General features: G+C 37.9%; 2 protein-coding genes across 2 annotated transcripts; both read right to left on the reverse strand.

Annotated features, from left to right (window-relative positions):
• Positions 1–9841: 9841 nt before the first annotated feature.
• Positions 9842–10485, reverse strand: LOC147632818 (uncharacterized). Its single transcript, XM_086806931.1, has 2 exons — positions 10302–10485; positions 9842–10202 (listed from the first exon to the last, which is right to left on the reverse strand). Exons 1-2 carry the CDS (start codon positions 10357–10359, stop codon positions 9853–9855), a joined length of 408 nt encoding a protein of 135 aa, XP_086663057.1. The 5' UTR covers positions 10360–10485; the 3' UTR covers positions 9842–9852.
• Positions 10486–21581: 11096 nt separating this feature from the next.
• LOC147632819 (uncharacterized) lies at positions 21582–22225 on the reverse strand. The gene is made up of 2 exons (XM_086806932.1): positions 22042–22225; positions 21582–21942 (listed from the first exon to the last, which is right to left on the reverse strand). Exons 1-2 carry the CDS (start codon positions 22097–22099, stop codon positions 21593–21595), a joined length of 408 nt encoding a protein of 135 aa, XP_086663058.1. The 5' UTR covers positions 22100–22225; the 3' UTR covers positions 21582–21592.
• Between the last annotated feature and the right edge of the window lie 1769 nt (positions 22226–23994).

Here is a 23994-nt window from a genome sequence, read left to right on the forward strand (position 1 = left end):
TGCCTAAAACTCCTTGAACTCAAAACTATTACATGATGACCAATAGTAATCCTATGCGAAGCTCGTGAGATAGATAATGCCCTATCAAGATCATCTTGGATATAAGAAAATAAACTCTCCCTAGCTACCTAGCATCAAGATAGCATCAGAGTAAATATAAGATGTCCACTAAGTTCTGCAAACTTGCTAGGTTGTACTAGTATTTGGCTCAAAGCGGTCTCATAGATTTAAAATTTTAAAAATCATCTTGATTGGTTCTTGGTCTTGTCATTGTTATACTGGTAAGAGGTCACAAAGTACAAGTATTCCATCATGCATGAGCCTACTACAACACGGCGCTAGAATCTAAGTTCATAGGCTTAGTCGTATTATCATGACTATATCGTGCATTTTACTTTTTAGAAACACTAAAATTTCTCCCAGCTAAGTGCTTGTTGAAATCAATGCTATCATAAAATGGATTATATTGGGAGCTCAACATCAAGGCTAGTACCCTCTTGTCATCTTTACGACATGATGATAGGGTTTTATCGTCGATGGTGTGGACACTAAATATTCTCATTGCCTAATATCCATAACATCAAGAGGCATCACCAAGAGTTGCATAAATGACCATCATAATTACAATGCGAGGCTCATGACATCTATTTGATAAAGCCACCACACACTTGGGAAAAGTGTACTAAGCATTAGATATGCCCTTGACTCTAACAATTAGTAGGGTGTAGGTAAAAGTTATAAGGCCTTAAATCATTGATGCAAAAAAAGACCCAGGATGTGGGTGCATATGAGCGATTATATAGGCCGTTCAAAAAAATCATTTCATAAAGTTCAAGTATGGGACCAATGTGCATAGGCTTGGTTGGATTATACATAACCTAAAAATAATTTGACAAAAGCAGCTATGGATGTGAACCCTCTCTTGTGTTGGGATTGAGGCTTACTTATTTAATTAGTGGTAAGGTAATGTGAGATGCATGAAATTAGGTTATTGAAGACCTCCCAGAGTTAACATCACTTCTTTCTTTCATCATGAATTTTTGTTGGAAGCTTGAATTTGGCATAATTTTGGGCCTCATGTAGAGCTAGTTCAATGTCAAAGGTCATTATCCTCCTAGAGGTCATTAACCTCGTAGAGGTCCATGCACTTAGCTCTAGGTCCTTTCAAGGTCCTTTGCTCTAGGACAATTTCAAGGTCCCTTGAAATTGTATCTTTCTTTAACTCTTCATCATCTAGGTGTCCCTCTTAATCAAGTTCTTTTGGAATAGGGTTCATCCCTAAAAGAGCTTGGAAGGCACTCTACATCTCAGAAGGTCAAGATTCTTATCTCTATTTATTTTTTGGTTCTGGAAAATATACATATCTAATATAAAATTTCCTACCATACAGTAAGGAAATATCCATCATACCAATGGAGCTATCCTCCATGTGAATACATGTCTATTTTGGATTAGTTATCCAACATATATTTTAGAGTTGTACGCGCTTATTTTCAACTTGTATGACATACCATTGCAAGTGTTTGCCTCACATGTCAAAGAAAACCTTTAATAACAAAGTGAATATAAGACGTATATGTCCACTGAGATCTGTAAACTTGCTATATGGTACAAGTATTTGGCTTGTGCTGGTGTCATAGATAAAACATTTCAAGAATCACAACGCATTTGCTCGTTCTAGGTTTGAAATTTTGATATTTAATTAGAGTCCAGATTTGGTATCATACATTATTACATTCTTGATGTCTTGATGGAGTTTTGTGTGGTGCATGTTTAACCTATGTCGAAATGTGTGCCTAACAACTATGTAACATTAATGTAACATTGGGACTTACATTAGGACCTTGTGAGATCTTGAGAGAAAAGTTAACACTATATGGTGGGAGATCCAGGTACAAGTAGGTAGAGTCCATTGGGAGGCTTTGCATGGTCGTGTGATATGAGTTCCTATGTAGGAGTATAGTTCCCCAAAGTCATATAATTCGATTAGAATGATTATGGTTTTTGGAATCAGGTCTTGCAAATTTATCCAAGATTCTTTCTCTCACAACATCATTGAGCATTATGTAGTATCTTTATTTATGGATTCCGTATTTTTTTTCTTATGATGAAACAAGGCTTTAGATTTATGAATGTAAATTCCAAAAGGCATTGAAGGTAATGTTATTGGTGTCATTTCAATTCCACTCTCTTAAGTGCGCTACATCTCTAACCTGGCTAAAAAGAGCCTCCGTACTGTATGTCACGTATTATATGATATTTTCTTTAAAGGAAACATGTATGTTAAGTGTTTACACTGACCTTTACATTTCTTTTTATTGTATAATGAAAATACCCAATGGTATGGAGGAGAACACATAAGATAAATTGTATTCACAGCTTCATGCGCCATTTCCAAAGTATTGATATATAGGCCTATTTGTAAAGAAATATAAATTAGGTTTACTTGTAATATATTGTTGTTAGCATATTACAAAAAGAAAACCATTCACATTATCCATGTTTTTTTAGCAATTCAAACAATCTCAAACCGTATTGCTCTTTAGAAATAATGTGTCTTGCTCTTTAGAGTTAATGTGTCTTGCTGGTCTTGCCTTTGTGTTGCATTCTTCAATTTTTTGATCAACATCGAATGCACAAATCTTGAAAAAATATATAATTATATTTTATGTGCTTAAAATAATCTTCACAACCAAATGTGTTAAGATAATATATTATGGACTTTATTTCCATGGATGTAAGATATCAATAATCACATTATAACTTGTTAAATTCCCATTTTTTACTATGTTGAAATAGTGATCTCTAGGACCACCCAACAGTATTGCTTTACAAGAGATTAGGAAATAGCAAGAAAATATCATACACATGTTCTAAAACATATTTATTTGTAGGACATTACAATAACTAATCTTATTGCTATAAAAAATCCTATATTTTTTGCTACATGCACCAATATAGAGCATCTTCATCCTCTTCTCCTATAAGTGAAGTTGATAAAAATCCTATATTTTATGCTACATGCACCAATATAGAGCATCTTCATCCTCTTCTCCTATAAGTGAAGTTGATGTGGAATTTTTATAACTTCATAATATAAAACATAATCTAAACCACTATCACTTGCACCCCACTAAATATTAATATTAAGTGCATGCAAAGTGCTTAGTACTCTTTACCCATATGTGTTATAGGTATGCCAAAGAGAAGCCACGGTGAGACAAGGGCAGAATTATGATATAATAGAGGCAAGTGCTATTAATGTGGAGCAATCGGAGAATCACCAAAAATAAAAAAAATTATGTGGTAGTTGCCAGGGGGAGGTTAAATGTCATGGTTCACTATCAACACGAGTCAGTAAGAATGATGTTTCTTCCTAGTCACACTAAAGCACACATAGTTATTTGGCACTGGATTTCACATAGAGGATAGTTAAATTTCTCAAATGGATAATGCTAAGCTTTGACTCCTAAAATAGAACATGTACACCATCATTATTAAAGAGAATATAAAAAATAGTAAATTGCCTCATATGGATGCTACGCTTTCACTCCTAAAATAAAACAACCATACCATCATTATTAAAGAGAATATAAAAAATTAGTAAATTGCCTCATATGGATGCTACGCTTTCACTCCTAAAATAAAACAACCATACCATCATTATTAAATAAAATATAAGAAACACATGCTTTTGTAAGATTAATAATAATCATTCTTATTTACATAAACCCTTATTTATTAAGTGTTCTTATGGTCCATGAAGATGTTATAGGGCGAGCATGTTGGCTCTATCATTATACTATGCTTAGATGACTATGCTAGTAATTGAGTCTCTCACAGAGAAAGGTATTTATGTTATTGATTGACAAAAGTGTTCTATGATAACGACAACAAAAATGCATGGTTTAATAACTTGCATTGGTCCATAGCTGAAATGTGTGTGTGTGTGTGTGCGTGTGTGTGTGTGTGTGTGTGTGTTTGTGTGTGTGTGTGTGTGTGTGTGTGTGTGTGTGTGTGTGTGTGTGTGTGTGTGTGTGTGTGTGTGTGTGTGTGTGTGTGTGTGTGTGTGAGAGAGAGAGAGAGAGAGAGAGAGAGAGGATTAAACCAAAATACACGTTGGCTTCATTATTGAGAAGATGATATAAAAACATTCAAAGACATACCAATTAGGTGTTGGCATTGTTCTTATAATCTATGATATATAATATTTACTAGATAGTTTTTGGAATAAATAATTCATGTTTTGGAGATTCCTTGACATTTATTATTCTTACATTCACAGCTTGTATTTGTTACTTTTCTCACTTTCCCATCATATGCAACTAGCGCGTTGACAAACCCCTAGAACCTCACTAGTGCTCAAATACATAACCGTGCGATAATTCAAAGCATTATGGGACCTAATAACAAATTGTTCATAGCTACTATTCAATCGAACTCTAGGTACAAATCTAAAATATTGCAACGTGAAAAACTATCAAATTGCAACGTGTTCATAGTTACCATTCAATCAAATCAAAACCTTCCTCTGTGTTAAAAAATAAGTTGAAATAGTGATATGTAGGACTACTTATTATTGCACAAAACACTCACAATTTTCAAAACCTTCCTTTGCGTTAACAAATAAGGTTAAGTAGTGATCTGTAGGGCCACCTAAAAGACTTGCTTTATAAGAGATTAGAAAATATCAAGAAAATAGTGTAGCCATGTTCTAAAACCTATTCATTGGTAGCGTATAACAACCTCATTGATCCACACAATCCATTATTTTATGCTCCATGCACCAATGTTTCTTCTGCTCCTATGAGTGAATGTTAAACCACCAATGTCGATGTTGGCCACCTTACCATCTCAATAGTTTTGGCTCGTCACTCAAAATGTTGAATTTAATTGGAATGTGCTTATGTTGTATTATTTTGCGTGTGTGATCGTTCCTTGTCTATTAAACTCACACCACAGTTCTAGGTGGAGAGTACTAGTTGTGGATTAGGTTTTTGCACAAGCTAAAGTGGTTGAATGAGCCATAGGACCTAGTTTTTAACCTTGGCTTCCCAAAATTGTAATCCCTAGCAGTGAAACATAAAAGGCAAAATCTCAGTGAGTGCTCTTTTCCACTCCATCCTTGCTTATCTCTTGTATGTGTTAAGATTTTGTGTGCTCCATTGTGTGATTAAGAGAGAGAGAGAGAGAGAGAGAGAGAGAGAGAGAGAGGACTAGGATTTATTTGGAATGCGGCAGTTGGGTGACAGAGTGGAGCTCTCGGGTGCTCCTGCATGGTGACACTACCTATGAGAATCCCAAGCAACCAATGTTCATAAGGCGAGTGTGACACGGCCTTGGAGATGTACCCGTGCACAAGTCCCTGGATGCCCTAGCCCACGCTTCCTTTGAGCAATGTTGCAAGAGTGCCATGGATTTTAAGGACAATTTCAAGAGAACTCATTCTCGATAATTGCATGAGGGCACATTTAAGGAATTCTTTAAAACTACTAGCATGAAATGTGAAGGGAAAGGAAAAGAGTCCTCTTCAGGACCAACAGGTGGAGCAGCTCTTACTGGCAGGATCAAGTTGGGCAACCCCATCTTTACCCAAACAGGGAACTGGTATGCTGACCAATTTGTCGAGCTAACAACACCAGTGTGCGGAGTGTCCACATTTGAGACCCCGACCCACTCTCTATTGTGCTTAGTGCCAAAGGTGGGCTAATCATGAAATTATCAATTTTGCTACCACCAAGGAGACACTTAAGCACGAGTTCCATCCCAAGCCTTAACTCCAAACCCTAGACACTAGCCATACCACCACTAGCACTACATAATGCACCTCAACCAAGCCATGAAGTTACTCTGAGAGGAATCCTTAGGTTGCCCGAAAGGCCCTTACCACCCCCAATTATACCACTGCAGCGCCATTACCTCGAATTACCTCTATTCACCAGTTGACCTTGAAAAAGATCTTAAAAGAAGGTGAAAATAGAGAAGTCGATACAAATACCAACTTTGAGCTCATTGATATTAGTTGTCTACCCTCTCAGATCCTAAGTCACTATGTGATGGAGGGAGAATACATGTACCCTGTGTACCTAACTATGTGATGGATGGCTAGTACTCATGCGATTACTTCCACCTTAACTCCTTTAAACACAAGGTGTGGAATATACTGTATTTACAAGGATTAATTTCCATTGAGGTTGAGCATAATGGGGAAGGCACATGAGACTAAACCTAGCACAAGCATTACTTGTGCTGAGTGTACGAGATGCCTTCATCCACACGGTGCCTCTAAATCCAATTACCAGAATGCAAACTCAAAGGACAGTTGTTGTAGCTCACATTGCCACCTTTGAGGCATCTATGTCGTCAAATCAAGGAACTCTGGGACTTGTAGGGATTCTAGCCCCTAAGGAAGTCCCTAAACAAGCACGCGCAAGAAGGCACTAGAAAAAGAAAAAGGCCACAAAGATCAATAAAGGGGATAGCCATCTGGTCATAAAGAGTGGGTATGATGATGGAACAACGACCGATGTGTCTTCTTCCTCATGATGAGGAGAAGATGCTACCTTCAGTCCCTCAAGAAGGTGATCATTATTACCAGATTCAAATGATGGCCACCATAGACACTTGGGAAATATGAGAATCAACATGGGTAACATAGAATGTTGTACCATTCCAAATGGGGAGTGCAATGTACTAAGACAACGAGGGAATTAGGAAGTATAGTGAGCTTGAATCCACATGGGAAGAAGACTCTTTCTTTAACTCTTCATCATCTAGTTATCCCTGTTAATCGGGTTCTTTTGGAATAGGGTTCACCCTAAAAAGACCTTGGAAGGCACTCTACATCTCAAAAGGTCAAGATTTTTTTGTCTCTATTTATTTTTGTTTCTCTAGTAAACATACATATCTAATATGAATTTTCCTATCATATGGTTAGAAATGATTCATCATATAGAGTTGTAACTAGGGGTATACCAATGGAACTATCCGTCATACAAATAGAAAAATAAAAGTCTATTTTGTATTAGTTATCCAACATATTATTTTGGAGCTACACGCGTATAATTTCAACTTGAATATGGCATACCATTGTAAGTGTGGTCTATAACTTATATGCATATTACGAGAAATTGAAAACTAGTACTATTAAATGTATTTTTTAGTTTTATGATCTAACAAATAATCTGCCAACTATATATGCATAAGTATGCCACATGGCACCAAGTGGATGGTCCTGAGGAATTTGCCATGTATTTTCATATGGATTTGATGAGTTTTCCAATTGTTGTGATAATAATGTCACATATGATAAAAGTGATTGGTCTAAAGTATTCACCACGAGTTTCTTGTTATATAAATAAATTTTCATTCTCTATTTGAATGAAATAATATGAAATTTTTAGTTTTTTCTCTCGGGGGGTGTACTTCTAGTAGGAAGACCTACAAGTTGAACCCTAGTCTAGGATTTTCTTTTTTTCAAAAGAAATTCTTGTGCCTTTCAAAATTGTAAAATTGCACACAAACATGTGCCGGGTGGAGTTCTTAATGCCATATCATATGTGGGGGAGAGCTTTCAGGATTGATCTTTTGATGGAAATTTTACCATGGATTAGCCATAGTTTAGAGAGCTTCATTGGCGGAGGTTTTCATTATTTCTCTGCCAAAGATTGTGGGCATCTTTGATGGTGTTTCAGGAGGTTCTTTTTCCTTCATCCTTTAAGGTCAAATTGATAAATTCTTTATGAGGTGTTGGTGATGAAGAAGTTGAAGTTGTTGAAGTTGAGATGTGAGGTGTGAAGCGTGAAGAGTAAGTAGAGTTGGTGTTTGTGAGAAATAAAAAGAAGTGAAGTAAAGTGGAATTTTCGAGATGTGGAGTTCTTTATGAATATGTTCAAGGTGCTTATTCTAAGGAAAGGTTCTTTTTCATAGTGCTCACAAGGACGTTCGCAATTTAAGTGGAGGAGGAATGTTAACCCCCAGATTTATGCATTTTTGCATAATTTTATGGTTTACATGGACATATTTTTAACTTTTTGGATATCAAATTATATGATTTCATGACTTTTTAAAGTAAAATGCAATGCAAATTGTCATAGATTAGTTAGCGGGTCTATAACTTTTTAAAATCGATGGTCAATATATACGTGTGTATTCACATTTAAAATTTGAATGGTTTGTATACCATTAAAAAATTTCAAATCTATTGAACCTTAGCTTACTTTTTAAGAAATAAAAAATAATCAAGAGCAGTCGGTTGGAGGAGGCACCAGTCTTTTTTAGTGCTCCTTCCTTCCTTTGTTTCCCTCTCTCTCAACACTCAATCTTGTTCTTGCACATAGCTTTGAACATTCTTTATTGTCTTCCTATCTGTATATGGAGCTTGTGTGTGAGGAAGTGGATGAGCCTCCTCATTCTTGAGGCTTGAGTGTGTTCTTGTGTGATTTTAGAGAATACCCTTTTTTGAACATGCATAACACACACGTAAGAACTGTCTCAAGCACTCTCTCCCTCCGTGTCTCTCGGACTCTCTAGAGAAAATTGTGCCATTTTAATAAGAAAATGAGCACTCCTATACCTAGATGTCCCTTGCATTTGCAAGAAAACCTTCAATAGCAATCTGAATATAAGATGTATATGTGCACTAAGTTCTATATAAAAGCTAGATGGTAAATGTATTTTGCTTATGGTGGTGTCATACATAAAACGTTATACGAATCACACTGCCTTTACACGTTCTAGGTTTGGAATTTTGTTATTTCATTAGAGTTTAGATTTGGTATCATGCATCATTTTTGATGTCGTGATGGAGGTTTGTGTGGCGCAAGTTTAATCTGTGTGGAAGTGTGTGCTCACAAGAAGTATGTGACGTAAGTGTAACATTGGGATCTACATTATGACCTTGTGTGAGATCTTGAGATAAGTTACCGCTATGGTGGGAGATCTAGGTACGCGTATGTAGACTCTATTGGGAGGCTTCGGGTGGTCATGTGATATGAGCACTCTCGTAGGAGTATAGAGTCAATAAGCCTGCTCTTTCTTCCTACTCACACTAAAGCACACATAGTTCCTTGGCACTAGATCTGGGGAGGGTCAGTCTCAAAAATACATGAATATATCACGTGAGTGCATAAAAAGGGTATAGTTTATTTACTTTTTTAATAGAAAGAAGGGGTCTGTAAAAACAAATTAAGAAAAAACACACTTTTGTGAGCTTATCACAATAATTAGTCTTTATACCTACATCAACCCTTTTTCTATTTGCTCATGGTCCATGGAGATGTTATAGAGAGAGAAGGTTGGGCTTTATCATTATATTCAAGCTTTGAATTGTGCTTAGATGACTATGCCAGTATAACCAATGTTATTGTACTCTATATTATTATGTATATTTTTCTTAATTATTAAGAATAAGGAACTCATTATGATGGTTTAAGCATAAATAATTCATATTTTGAAGGTCCCTTGACCTTTATTAATCTCACATTCAAAGAGTCATATGATGCAAGGCAATTCCATGATTGCTTCGTTACGTTTCCTCACTTTCCCATCATGCAACTAGCTCTCACAAACACAACCCCCGGAACCTCACTACCACTCAAATAGACAATCGCGCAATACCACTTCAGAGCGTCGGACATAATAAGAATGTACTCATAATTACCATTCAAGCAGGTATATTGCAACGTGGAGAACTTTATATTACTGCACAGAATTTTCAAAAGGCTTATTTTCTCAAGTTTTTCTATTACTGCACAAAATGCTCACAATATTCAAAGGCTTATTCTTTCATTCCCCCCCCAAAAAAGAAAAAAAAACCATGCCCGCTTTCCCAACCAAAAAGAAGAGTCCTGCCTAGGCGCAGTGGAATTGTGCGTGGAGTGGCTTGAGGGGAAGGGCCGGAGAGTGGGCGTAGAGGAAGAAGGGGTGATCGCCCTTGTGGAAGGTCTGGCCGGGTGCGAAGGCGCAGATGCCGTTGCCCACAACCCGCAGGGAGTCCGCGTTCACCAGCGCCTGCGTCCACTCGGGCCCGCACGCCAGCAGCACGTCGCTGGTAGGACACTCGCAGTTGAAGCTAACGGTGGCCACGCTCTGCGGATGCGAGAAGCGCAGGTCCTCCTGGCTCACCACGATGTCGCTCTGTACCGAGCACTGAGACACCTGCGCCGCCGCCTGGCCGGGAAGCATCGTCCCCTCGTACGTCACTGCACATGCACAGACGCTAGTATAAACAACATAGGCCGCAAAAGTTGAGATAACGCAACTAGGGCATTGAAATAACGCAACGAGGGCAGATTACTTACAGCAGAGAAGCGTCGCCAGTACTGCAACCGCAACGCGTCTAGAACTCGTAGGAGCCATTGATTCTATAATCTGTTATACTCGGCAATGCGATGTCCCGCAGGCTGTAGTATAAGAGTAGTTCACTGGCTCGCCCTTTATATAGGCTAGCCGTGGTAGGTGCATCGCTCGACTCAACTGAGACCTTCGGCCCCTTGCGAGCGGGCGCCGCCTTAAAAGGTGAAGACTTTATTCTTTGCCAGGTTTTGTCACGGCTATTGTGAATGCTGGCCAATGCCAAAGCGCGTCATCGATGGACATAACCAAGGATGCCCCTTGCCTAAAACTCCTTGAACTCAAAACTATTACATGATGACCAATAGTAATCCTATGCGAAGCTCGTGAGATAGATAATGCCCTATCGAGATCATCTTGGATATAAGAAAATAAACTCTCCCTAGCTACCTAGCATCAAGGTAGCATCAGAGTAAATATACGATGTCCACTAAGTTCTCCAAACTTGCTAGGTTGTACTAGTATTTGGCTCAAAGCGGTCTCATAGATTTAAAATTTTAAAAATCATCTTGATTGGTTCTTGGTCTTGTCATTGTTATACTGGTAAGAGGTCACAAAGTACAAGTATTCCATCATGCATGAGCCTACTACAACACGGCGCTAGAATCTAAGTTCATAGGCTTAGTCGTATTATCATGACTATATCGTGCATTTTACTTTTTAGAAGCACTAAAATTTCTCCCAGCTAAGTGCTTGTTGAAATCAATGCTATCATAAAATGGATTATATTGGGAGCTCAACATCAAGGCTAGTACCCTCTTGTCATCTTTACGACATGATGACAGGGTTTTATCGTCGATGGTGTGGACACTAAATATTCTCATTGCCTAATATCCATAACATCAAGAGGCATCACCAAGAGTTGCATAAATGACCATCATAATTTCAATGCGAGGCTCATGACATCTATTTGATAAAGCCACCACACACTTGGGAAAAGTGTACTAAGCATTAGATATGCCCTTGACTCTAACAATTAGTAGGGTGTAGGTAAAAGTTATAAGGCCTTAAATCATTGATGCAAAAAAAGACCCAAGATGTGGGTGCATATGAGCGATTATATAGGCCGTTCAAAAAAATCATTTCATAAAGTTCAAGTATGGGACCAATGTGCATAGGCTTGGTTGGATTATACATAACCTAAAACGCAGCTCAAATGAGGAATAATTTGGCAAAAGCAGCTAAGGATGTGAACCCTCTCTTGTGTTGGGATTGAGGCTTACTTATTTAATTAGTAGAGGTAAGGTAATGTGAGATGCATGAAATTAGGTTATTGAAGACCTCCCAGAGTTAACATCACTTCTTTCTAGCTGTGGTAGGTGCATCGCTCGACTCAACTCAGGCGGCTCGGCCCCTTGCGAGCGGGCGGCCGCCACCTTAAAGGTGAAGACTTTATTCTTTGCTAGGTTTTGTCACGGCTATTGTGAATGCTGGCCAATGCCAATGCCACTGCCCTTGTCATCTTCACATTGCATCATCGATGGACATAACTAAGGATGCCCCTTGCCTAAAACTCCTTGAACTCAAAACTATTACATGATGACCAATAGTAATCCTATGCGAAGCTCGTGAGATAGATAATGCCCTATCAAGATCATCTTGGATATAAGAAAATAAACTCTCCCTAGCTACCTAGCATCAAGATAGCATCAGAGTAAATATAAGATGTCCACTAAGTTCTCCAAACTTGCTAGGTTGTACTAGTATTTGGCTCAAAGCGGTCTCATAGATTTAAAATTTTAAAAATCATCTTGATTGGTTCTTGGTCTTGTCATTGTTATACTGGTAAGAGGTCACAAAGTACAAGTATTCCATCATGCATGAGCCTACTACAACACGGCGCTAGAATCTAAGTTCATAGGCTTAGTCGTATTATCATGACTATATCGTGCATTTTACTTTTTAGAAACACTAAAATTTCTCCCAGCTAAGTGCTTGTTGAAATCAATGCTATCATAAAATGGATTATATTGGGAGCTCAACATCAAGGCTAGTACCCTCTTGTCATCTTTACGACATGATGATAGGGTTTTATCGTCGATGGTGTGGACACTAAATATTCTCATTGCCTAATATCCATAACATCAAGAGGCATCACCAAGAGTTGCATAAATGACCATCATAATTACAATGCGAGGCTCATGACATCTATTTGATAAAGCCACCACACACTTGGGAAAAGTGTACTAAGCATTAGATATGCCCTTGACTCTAACAATTAGTAGGGTGTAGGTAAAAGTTATAAGGCCTTAAATCATTGATGCAAAAAAAGACCCAGGATGTGGGTGCATATGAGCGATTATATAGGCCGTTCAAAAAAATCATTTCATAAAGTTCAAGTATGGGACCAATGTGCATAGGCTTGGTTGGATTATACATAACCTAAAAATAATTTGACAAAAGCAGCTATGGATGTGAACCCTCTCTTGTGTTGGGATTGAGGCTTACTTATTTAATTAGTGGTAAGGTAATGTGAGATGCATGAAATTAGGTTATTGAAGACCTCCCAGAGTTAACATCACTTCTTTCTTTCATCATGAATTTTTGTTGGAAGCTTGAATTTGGCATAATTTTGGGCCTCATGTAGAGCTAGTTCAATGTCAAAGGTCATTATCCTCCTAGAGGTCATTAACCTCGTAGAGGTCCATGCACTTAGCTCTAGGTCCTTTCAAGGTCCTTTGCTCTAGGACAATTTCAAGGTCCCTTGAAATTGTATCTTTCTTTAACTCTTCATCATCTAGGTGTCCCTCTTAATCAAGTTCTTTTGGAATAGGGTTCATCCCTAAAAGAGCTTGGAAGGCACTCTACATCTCAGAAGGTCAAGATTCTTATCTCTATTTATTTTTTGGTTCTGGAAAATATACATATCTAATATAAAATTTCCTACCATACAGTAAGGAAATATCCATCATACCAATGGAGCTATCCTCCATGTGAATACATGTCTATTTTGGATTAGTTATCCAACATATATTTTAGAGTTGTACGCGCTTATTTTCAACTTGTATGACATACCATTGCAAGTGTTTGCCTCACATGTCAAAGAAAACCTTTAATAACAAAGTGAATATAAGACGTATATGTCCACTGAGATCTGTAAACTTGCTATATGGTACAAGTATTTGGCTTGTGCTGGTGTCATAGATAAAACATTTCAAGAATCACAACGCATTTGCTCGTTCTAGGTTTGAAATTTTGATATTTAATTAGAGTCCAGATTTGGTATCATACATTATTACATTCTTGATGTCTTGATGGAGTTTTGTGTGGTGCATGTTTAACCTATGTCGAAATGTGTGCCTAACAACTATGTAACATTAATGTAACATTGGGACTTACATTAGGACCTTGTGAGATCTTGAGAGAAAAGTTAACACTATATGGTGGGAGATCCAGGTACAAGTAGGTAGAGTCCATTGGGAGGCTTTGCATGGTCGTGTGATATGAGTTCCTATGTAGGAGTATAGTTCCCCAAAGTCATATAATTCGATTAGAATGATTATGGTTTTTGGAATCAGGTCTTGCAAATTTATCCAAGATTCTTTCTCTCACAACATCATTGAGCATTATGTAGTATCTTTATTTATGGATTCCGTATTTTTTTTCTTATGATGAAACAAGGCTTTAGATTTATGAATGTAAATTCCAAAAGGCATTGAAGGTAATGTTATTGGTGTCATTTCAATTCCACTCTCTTAAGTGCGCTACATCTCTAACCTGGCTAAAAAGAGCCTCCGTACTGTATGTCACGTATTATATGATATTTTCTTTAAAGGAAACATGTATGTTAAGTGTTTACACTGACCTTTACATTTCTTTTTATTGTATAATGAAAATACCCAATGGTATGGAGGAGAACACATAAGATAAATTGTATTCACAGCTTCATGCGCCATTTCCAAAGTATTGATATATAGGCCTATTTGTAAAGAAATATAAATTAGGTTTACTTGTAATATATTGTTGTTAGCATATTACAAAAAGAAAACCATTCACATTATCCATGTTTTTTTAGCAATTCAAACAATCTCAAACCGTATTGCTCTTTAGAAATAATGTGTCTTGCTCTTTAGAGTTAATGTGTCTTGCTGGTCTTGCCTTTGTGTTGCATTCTTCAATTTTTTGATCAACATCGAATGCACAAATCTTGAAAAAATATATAATTATATTTTATGTGCTTAAAATAATCTTCACAACCAAATGTGTTAAGATAATATATTATGGACTTTATTTCCATGGATGTAAGATATCAATAATCACATTATAACTTGTTAAATTCCCATTTTTTACTATGTTGAAATAGTGATCTCTAGGACCACCCAACAGTATTGCTTTACAAGAGATTAGGAAATAGCAAGAAAATATCATACACATGTTCTAAAACATATTTATTTGTAGGACATTACAATAACTAATCTTATTGCTATAAAAAATCCTATATTTTTTGCTACATGCACCAATATAGAGCATCTTCATCCTCTTCTCCTATAAGTGAAGTTGATAAAAATCCTATATTTTATGCTACATGCACCAATATAGAGCATCTTCATCCTCTTCTCCTATAAGTGAAGTTGATGTGGAATTTTTATAACTTCATAATATAAAACATAATCTAAACCACTATCACTTGCACCCCACTAAATATTAATATTAAGTGCATGCAAAGTGCTTAGTACTCTTTACCCATATGTGTTATAGGTATGCCAAAGAGAAGCCACGGTGAGACAAGGGCAGAATTATGATATAATAGAGGCAAGTGCTATTAATGTGGAGCAATCGGAGAATCACCAAAAATAAAAAAATTATGTGGTAGTTGCCAGGGGGAGGTTAAATGTCATGGTTCACTATCAACACGAGTCAGTAAGAATGATGTTTCTTCCTAGTCACACTAAAGCACACATAGTTATTTGGCACTGGATTTCACATAGAGGATAGTTAAATTTCTCAAATGGATAATGCTAAGCTTTGACTCCTAAAATAAAACAACCATACCATCATTATTAAAGAGAATATAAAAAATTAGTAAATTGCCTCATATGGATGCTACGCTTTCACTCCTAAAATAAAACAACCATACCATCATTATTAAATAAAATATAAGAAACACATGCTTTTGTAAGATTAATAATAATCATTCTTATTTACATAAACCCTTATTTATTAAGTGTTCTTATGGTCCATGAAGATGTTATAGGGCGAGCATGTTGGCTCTATCATTATACTATGCTTAGATGACTATGCTAGTAATTGAGTCTCTCACAGAGAAAGGTATTTATGTTATTGATTGACAAAAGTGTTCTATGATAACGACAACAAAAATGCATGGTTTAATAACTTGCATTGGTCCATAGCTGAAATGTGTGTGTGTGTGTGTGTGCGTGTGTGTGTGTGTGTGTGTGTGTTTGTGTGTGTGTGTGTGTGTGTGTGTGTGTGTGTGTGTGTGTGTGTGTGTGTGTGTGTGAGAGAGAGAGAGAGAGAGAGAGGATTAAACCAAAATACACGTTGGCTTCATTATTGAGAAGATGATATAAAAACATTCAAAGACATACCAATTAGGTGTTGGCATTGTTCTTATAATCTATGATATATAATATTTACTAGATAGTTTTTGGAATAAATAATTCATGTTTTGGAGATTCCTTGACATTTATTATTCTTACATTCACAGCTTGTATTTGTTACTTTTCTCACTTTCCCATCATATGCAACTAGCGCGTTGACAAACCCCTAGAACCTCACTAGTGCTCAAATACATAACCGTGCGATAATTCAAAGCATTATGGGACCTAATAACAAATTGTTCATAGCTACTATTCAATCGAACTCTAGGTACAAATCTAAAATATTGCAACGTGAAAAACTATCAAATTGCAACGTGTTCATAGTTACCATTCAATCAAATCAAAACCTTCCTCTGTGTTAAAAAATAAGTTGAAATAGTGATATGTAGGACTACTTATTATTGCACAAAACACTCACAATTTTCAAAACCTTCCTTTGCGTTAACAAATAAGGTTAAGTAGTGATCTGTAGGGCCACCTAAAAGACTTGCTTTATAAGAGATTAGAAAATATCAAGAAAATAGTGTAGCCATGTTCTAAAACCTATTCATTGGTAGCGTATAACAACCTCATTGATCCACACAATCCATTATTTTATGCTCCATGCACCAATGTTTCTTCTGCTCCTATGAGTGAATGTTAAACCACCAATGTCGATGTTGGCCACCTTACCATCTCAATAGTTTTGGCTCGTCACTCAAAATGTTGAATTTAATTGGAATGTGCTTATGTTGTATTATTTTGCGTGTGTGATCGTTCCTTGTCTATTAAACTCACACCACACAGTTCTAGGTGGAGAGTACTAGTTGTGGATTAGGTTTTTGCACAAGCTAAAGTGGTTGAATGAGCCATAGGACCTAGTTTTTAACCTTGGCTTCCCAAAACTGTAATCCCTAGCAGTGAAACATAAAAGGCAAAATCTCAGTGAGTGCTCTTTTCCACTCCATCCTTGCTTATCTCTTGTATGTGTTAAGATTTTGTGTGCTCCATTGTGTGATTAAGAGAGAGAGAGAGAGAGAGAGAGAGAGAGAGAGAGAGAGGACTAGGATTTATTTGGAATGCGGCAGTTGGGTGACAGAGTGGAGCTCTCGGGTGCTCCTGCATGGTGACACTACCTATGAGAATCCCAAGCAACCAATGTTCATAAGGCGAGTGTGACACGGCCTTGGAGATGTACCCGTGCACAAGTCCCTGGATGCCCTAGCCCACGCTTCCTTTGAGCAATGTTGCAAGAGTGCCATGGATTTTAAGGACAATTTCAAGAGAACTCATTCTCGATAATTGCATGAGGGCACATTTAAGGAATTCTTTAAAACTACTAGCATGAAATGTGAAGGGAAAGGAAAAGAGTCCTCTTCAGGACCAACAGGTGGAGCAGCTCTTACTGGCAGGATCAAGTTGGGCAACCCCATCTTTACCCAAACAGGGAACTGGTATGCTGACCAATTTGTCGAGCTAACAACACCAGTGTGCGGAGTGTCCACATTTGAGACCCCGACCCACTCTCTATTGTGCTTAGTGCCAAAGGTGGGCTAATCATGAAATTATCAATTTTGCTACCACCAAGGAGACACTTAAGCACGAGTTCCATCCCAAGCCTTAACTCCAAACCCTAGACACTAGCCATACCACCACTAGCACTACATAATGCACCTCAACCAAGCCATGAAGTTACTCTGAGAGGAATCCTTAGGTTGCCCGAAAGGCCCTTACCACCCCCAATTATACCACTGCAGCGCCATTACCTCGAATTACCTCTATTCACCAGTTGACCTTGAAAAAGATCTTAAAAGAAGGTGAAAATAGAGAAGTCGATACAAATACCAACTTTGAGCTCATTGATATTAGTTGTCTACCCTCTCAGATCCTAAGTCACTATGTGATGGAGGGAGAATACATGTACCCTGTGTACCTAACTATGTGATGGATGGCTAGTACTCATGCGATTACTTCCACCTTAACTCCTTTAAACACAAGGTGTGGAATATACTGTATTTACAAGGATTAATTTCCATTGAGGTTGAGCATAATGGGGAAGGCACATGAGACTAAACCTAGCACAAGCATTACTTGTGCTGAGTGTACGAGATGCCTTCATCCACACGGTGCCTCTAAATCCAATTACCAGAATGCAAACTCAAAGGACAGTTGTTGTAGCTCACATTGCCACCTTTGAGGCATCTATGTCGTCAAATCAAGGAACTCTGGGACTTGTAGGGATTCTAGCCCCTAAGGAAGTCCCTAAACAAGCACGCGCAAGAAGGCACTAGAAAAAGAAAAAGGCCACAAAGATCAATAAAGGGGATAGCCATCTGGTCATAAAGAGTGGGTATGATGATGGAACAACGACCGATGTGTCTTCTTCCTCATGATGAGGAGAAGATGCTACCTTCAGTCCCTCAAGAAGGTGATCATTATTACCAGATTCAAATGATGGCCACCATAGACACTTGGGAAATATGAGAATCAACATGGGTAACATAGAATGTTGTACCATTCCAAATGGGGAGTGCAATGTACTAAGACAACGAGGGAATTAGGAAGTATAGTGAGCTTGAATCCACATGGGAAGAAGACTCTTTCTTTAACTCTTCATCATCTAGTTATCCCTGTTAATCGGGTTCTTTTGGAATAGGGTTCACCCTAAAAAGACCTTGGAAGGCACTCTACATCTCAAAAGGTCAAGATTTTTTTGTCTCTATTTATTTTTGTTTCTCTAGTAAACATACATATCTAATATGAATTTTCCTATCATATGGTTAGAAATGATTCATCATATAGAGTTGTAACTAGGGGTATACCAATGGAACTATCCGTCATACAAATAGAAAAATAAAAGTCTATTTTGTATTAGTTATCCAACATATTATTTTGGAGCTACACGCGTATAATTTCAACTTGAATATGGCATACCATTGTAAGTGTGGTCTATAACTTATATGCATATTACGAGAAATTGAAAACTAGTACTATTAAATGTATTTTTTAGTTTTATGATCTAACAAATAATCTGCCAACTATATATGCATAAGTATGCCACATGGCACCAAGTGGATGGTCCTGAGGAATTTGCCATGTATTTTCATATGGATTTGATGAGTTTTCCAATTGTTGTGATAATAATGTCACATATGATAAAAGTGATTGGTCTAAAGTATTCACCACGAGTTTCTTGTTATATAAATAAATTTTCATTCTCTATTTGAATGAAATAATATGAAATTTTTAGTTTTTTCTCTCGGGGGGTGTACTTCTAGTAGGAAGACCTACAAGTTGAACCCTAGTCTAGGATTTTCTTTTTTTCAAAAGAAATTCTTGTGCCTTTCAAAATTGTAAAATTGCACACAAACATGTGCCGGGTGGAGTTCTTAATGCCATATCATATGTGGGGGAGAGCTTTCAGGATTGATCTTTTGATGGAAATTTTACCATGGATTAGCCATAGTTTAGAGAGCTTCATTGGCGGAGGTTTTCATTATTTCTCTGCCAAAGATTGTGGGCATCTTTGATGGTGTTTCAGGAGGTTCTTTTTCCTTCATCCTTTAAGGTCAAATTGATAAATTCTTTATGAGGTGTTGGTGATGAAGAAGTTGAAGTTGTTGAAGTTGAGATGTGAGGTGTGAAGCGTGAAGAGTAAGTAGAGTTGGTGTTTGTGAGAAATAAAAAGAAGTGAAGTAAAGTGGAATTTTCGAGATGTGGAGTTCTTTATGAATATGTTCAAGGTGCTTATTCTAAGGAAAGGTTCTTTTTCATAGTGCTCACAAGGACGTTCGCAATTTAAGTGGAGGAGGAATGTTAACCCCCAGATTTATGCATTTTTGCATAATTTTATGGTTTACATGGACATATTTTTAACTTTTTGGATATCAAATTATATGATTTCATGACTTTTTAAAGTAAAATGCAATGCAAATTGTCATAGATTAGTTAGCGGGTCTATAACTTTTTAAAATCGATGGTCAATATATACGTGTGTATTCACATTTAAAATTTGAATGGTTTGTATACCATTAAAAAATTTCAAATCTATTGAACCTTAGCTTACTTTTTAAGAAATAAAAAATAATCAAGAGCAGTCGGTTGGAGGAGGCACCAGTCTTTTTTAGTGCTCCTTCCTTCCTTTGTTTCCCTCTCTCTCAACACTCAATCTTGTTCTTGCACATAGCTTTGAACATTCCTTATTGTCTTCCTATCTGTATATGGAGCTTGTGTGTGAGGAAGTGGATGAGCCTCCTCATTCTTGAGGCTTGAGTGTGTTCTTGTGTGATTTTAGAGAATACCCTTTTTTGAACATGCATAACACACACGTAAGAACTGTCTCAAGCACTCTCTCCCTCCGTGTCTCTCGGACTCTCTAGAGAAAATTGTGCCATTTTAATAAGAAAATGAGCACTCCTATACCTAGATGTCCCTTGCATTTGCAAGAAAACCTTCAATAGCAATCTGAATATAAGATGTATATGTGCACTAAGTTCTATATAAAAGCTAGATGGTAAATGTATTTTGCTTATGGTGGTGTCATACATAAAACGTTATACGAATCACACTGCCTTTACACGTTCTAGGTTTGGAATTTTGTTATTTCATTAGAGTTTAGATTTGGTATCATGCATCATTTTTGATGTCGTGATGGAGGTTTGTGTGGCGCAAGTTTAATCTGTGTGGAAGTGTGTGCTCACAAGAAGTATGTGACGTAAGTGTAACATTGGGATCTACATTATGACCTTGTGTGAGATCTTGAGATAAGTTACCGCTATGGTGGGAGATCTAGGTACGCGTATGTAGACTCTATTGGGAGGCTTCGGGTGGTCATGTGATATGAGCACTCTCGTAGGAGTATAGAGTCAATAAGCCTGCTCTTTCTTCCTACTCACACTAAAGCACACATAGTTCCTTGGCACTAGATCTGGGGAGGGTCAGTCTCAAAAATACATGAATATATCACGTGAGTGCATAAAAAGGGTATAGTTTATTTACTTTTTTAATAGAAAGAAGGGGTCTGTAAAAACAAATTAAGAAAAAACACACTTTTGTGAGCTTATCACAATAATTAGTCTTTATACCTACATCAACCCTTTTTCTATTTGCTCATGGTCCATGGAGATGTTATAGAGAGAGAAGGTTGGGCTTTATCATTATATTCAAGCTTTGAATTGTGCTTAGATGACTATGCCAGTATAACCAATGTTATTGTACTCTATATTATTATGTATATTTTTCTTAATTATTAAGAATAAGGAACTCATTATGATGGTTTAAGCATAAATAATTCATATTTTGAAGGTCCCTTGACCTTTATTAATCTCACATTCAAAGAGTCATATGATGCAAGGCAATTCCATGATTGCTTCGTTACGTTTCCTCACTTTCCCATCATGCAACTAGCTCTCACAAACACAACCCCCGGAACCTCACTACCACTCAAATAGACAATCGCGCAATACCACTTCAGAGCGTCGGACATAATAAGAATGTACTCATAATTACCATTCAAGCAGGTATATTGCAACGTGGAGAACTTTATATTACTGCACAGAATTTTCAAAAGGCTTATTTTCTCAAGTTTTTCTATTACTGCACAAAATGCTCACAATATTCAAAGGCTTATTCTTTCATTCCCCCCCCAAAAAAGAAAAAAAAACCATGCCCGCTTTCCCAACCAAAAAGAAGAGTCCTGCCTAGGCGCAGTGGAATTGTGCGTGGAGTGGCTTGAGGGGAAGGGCCGGAGAGTGGGCGTAGAGGAAGAAGGGGTGATCGCCCTTGTGGAAGGTCTGGCCGGGTGCGAAGGCGCAGATGCCGTTGCCCACAACCCGCAGGGAGTCCGCGTTCACCAGCGCCTGCGTCCACTCGGGCCCGCACGCCAGCAGCACGTCGCTGGTAGGACACTCGCAGTTGAAGCTAACGGTGGCCACGCTCTGCGGATGCGAGAAGCGCAGGTCCTCCTGGCTCACCACGATGTCGCTCTGTACCGAGCACTGAGACACCTGCGCCGCCGCCTGGCCGGGAAGCATCGTCCCCTCGTACGTCACTGCACATGCACAGACGCTAGTATAAACAACATAGGCCGCAAAAGTTGAGATAACGCAACTAGGGCATTGAAATAACGCAACGAGGGCAGATTACTTACAGCAGAGAAGCGTCGCCAGTACTGCAACCGCAACGCGTCTAGAACTCGTAGGAGCCATTGATTCTATAATCTGTTATACTCGGCAATGCGATGTCCCGCAGGCTGTAGTATAAGAGTAGTTCACTGGCTCGCCCTTTATATAGGCTAGCCGTGGTAGGTGCATCGCTCGACTCAACTGAGACCTTCGGCCCCTTGCGAGCGGGCGCCGCCTTAAAAGGTGAAGACTTTATTCTTTGCCAGGTTTTGTCACGGCTATTGTGAATGCTGGCCAATGCCAAAGCGCGTCATCGATGGACATAACCAAGGATGCCCCTTGCCTAAAACTCCTTGAACTCAAAACTATTACATGATGACCAATAGTAATCCTATGCGAAGCTCGTGAGATAGATAATGCCCTATCGAGATCATCTTGGATATAAGAAAATAAACTCTCCCTAGCTACCTAGCATCAAGGTAGCATCAGAGTAAATATACGATGTCCACTAAGTTCTCCAAACTTGCTAGGTTGTACTAGTATTTGGCTCAAAGCGGTCTCATAGATTTAAAATTTTAAAAATCATCTTGATTGGTTCTTGGTCTTGTCATTGTTATACTGGTAAGAGGTCACAAAGTACAAGTATTCCATCATGCATGAGCCTACTACAACACGGCGCTAGAATCTAAGTTCATAGGCTTAGTCGTATTATCATGACTATATCGTGCATTTTACTTTTTAGAAGCACTAAAATTTCTCCCAGCTAAGTGCTTGTTGAAATCAATGCTATCATAAAATGGATTATATTGGGAGCTCAACATCAAGGCTAGTACCCTCTTGTCATCTTTACGACATGATGACAGGGTTTTATCGTCGATGGTGTGGACACTAAATATTCTCATTGCCGAATATCCATAACATCAAGAGGCATCACCAAGAGTTGCATAAATGACCATCATAATTTCAATGCGAGGCTCATGACATCTATTTGATAAAGCCACCACACACTTGGGAAAAGTGTACTAAGCATTAGATATGCCCTTGACTCTAACAATTAGTAGGGTGTAGGTAAAAGTTATAAGGCCTTAAATCATTGATGCAAAAAAAGACCCAGGATGTGGGTGCATATGAGCGATTATATAGGCTGTTCAAGAAAATCATTTCATAAAGTTCAAGTATGGGACCAATGTGCATAGGCTTGGTTGGATTATACATAACCTAAAACGCAGCTCAAATGAGGAATAATTTGACAAAAGCAGCTAAGGATGTGAACCCTCTCTTGTGTTGGGATTGAGGCTTACTTATTTAATTAGTAGAGGTAAGGTAATGTGAGATGCATGAAATTAGGTTATTGAAGACCTCCCAGAGTTAACATCACTTCTTTCTAGCCGTGGTAGGTGCATCACTCGACTCAACTCGGGCGGCTCGGCCCCTTGCGAGCGGGCGGCCGCCACCTTAAAGGTGAAGACTTTATTCTTTGCCAGGTTTTGTCACGGCTATTGTGAATGCTGGCCAATGCCAATGCCACTCCCTTGTCATCTTCACATTGCATCATCGATGGACATAACTAAGGATGCCCCTTGCCTAAAACTCCTTGAACTCAAAACTATTACATGATGACCAATAGTAATCCTATGCGAAGCTCGTGAGATAGATAATGCCCTATCGAGATCATCTTGGATATAAGAAAATAAACTCTCCCTAGCTACCTAGCATCAAGATAGCATCAGAGTAAATATAAGATGTCCACTAAGTTCTCCAAACTTGCTAGGTTGTACTAGTATTTGGCTCAAAGCGGTCTCATAGATTTAAAATTTTAAAAATCATCTTGATTGGTTCTTGATCTTGTCATTGTTATACTGGTAAGAGGTCACAAAGTACAAGTATTCCATCATGCATGAGCCTACTACAACACGGCGCTAGAATCTAAGTTCATAGGCTTAGTCGTATTATCATGACTATATCGTGCATTTTACTTT

This window comes from Cibotium barometz, chromosome 13 (assembly GCF_041138505.1).
Source record: "Cibotium barometz isolate CiBa-2024 chromosome 13, ASM4113850v1, whole genome shotgun sequence".
NCBI classification, from domain to species: domain Eukaryota; kingdom Viridiplantae; phylum Streptophyta; class Polypodiopsida; order Cyatheales; family Cibotiaceae; genus Cibotium; species Cibotium barometz.

Coding starts and splice junctions, on each gene's coding strand:
- LOC147632818 (XM_086806931.1), bottom strand. CDS start 10,359: ATGGCTCCTACGAGTTCTAGACGCGTTGCGGTTGCAGTACTGGCGACG. Junction 10,203..10,301: donor ACTGGCGACGCTTCTCTGCT/GTAAGTAATCTG, acceptor GTGCATGTGCAG/TGACGTACGAGGGGACGATG.
- LOC147632819 (XM_086806932.1), bottom strand. CDS start 22,099: ATGGCTCCTACGAGTTCTAGACGCGTTGCGGTTGCAGTACTGGCGACG. Junction 21,943..22,041: donor ACTGGCGACGCTTCTCTGCT/GTAAGTAATCTG, acceptor GTGCATGTGCAG/TGACGTACGAGGGGACGATG.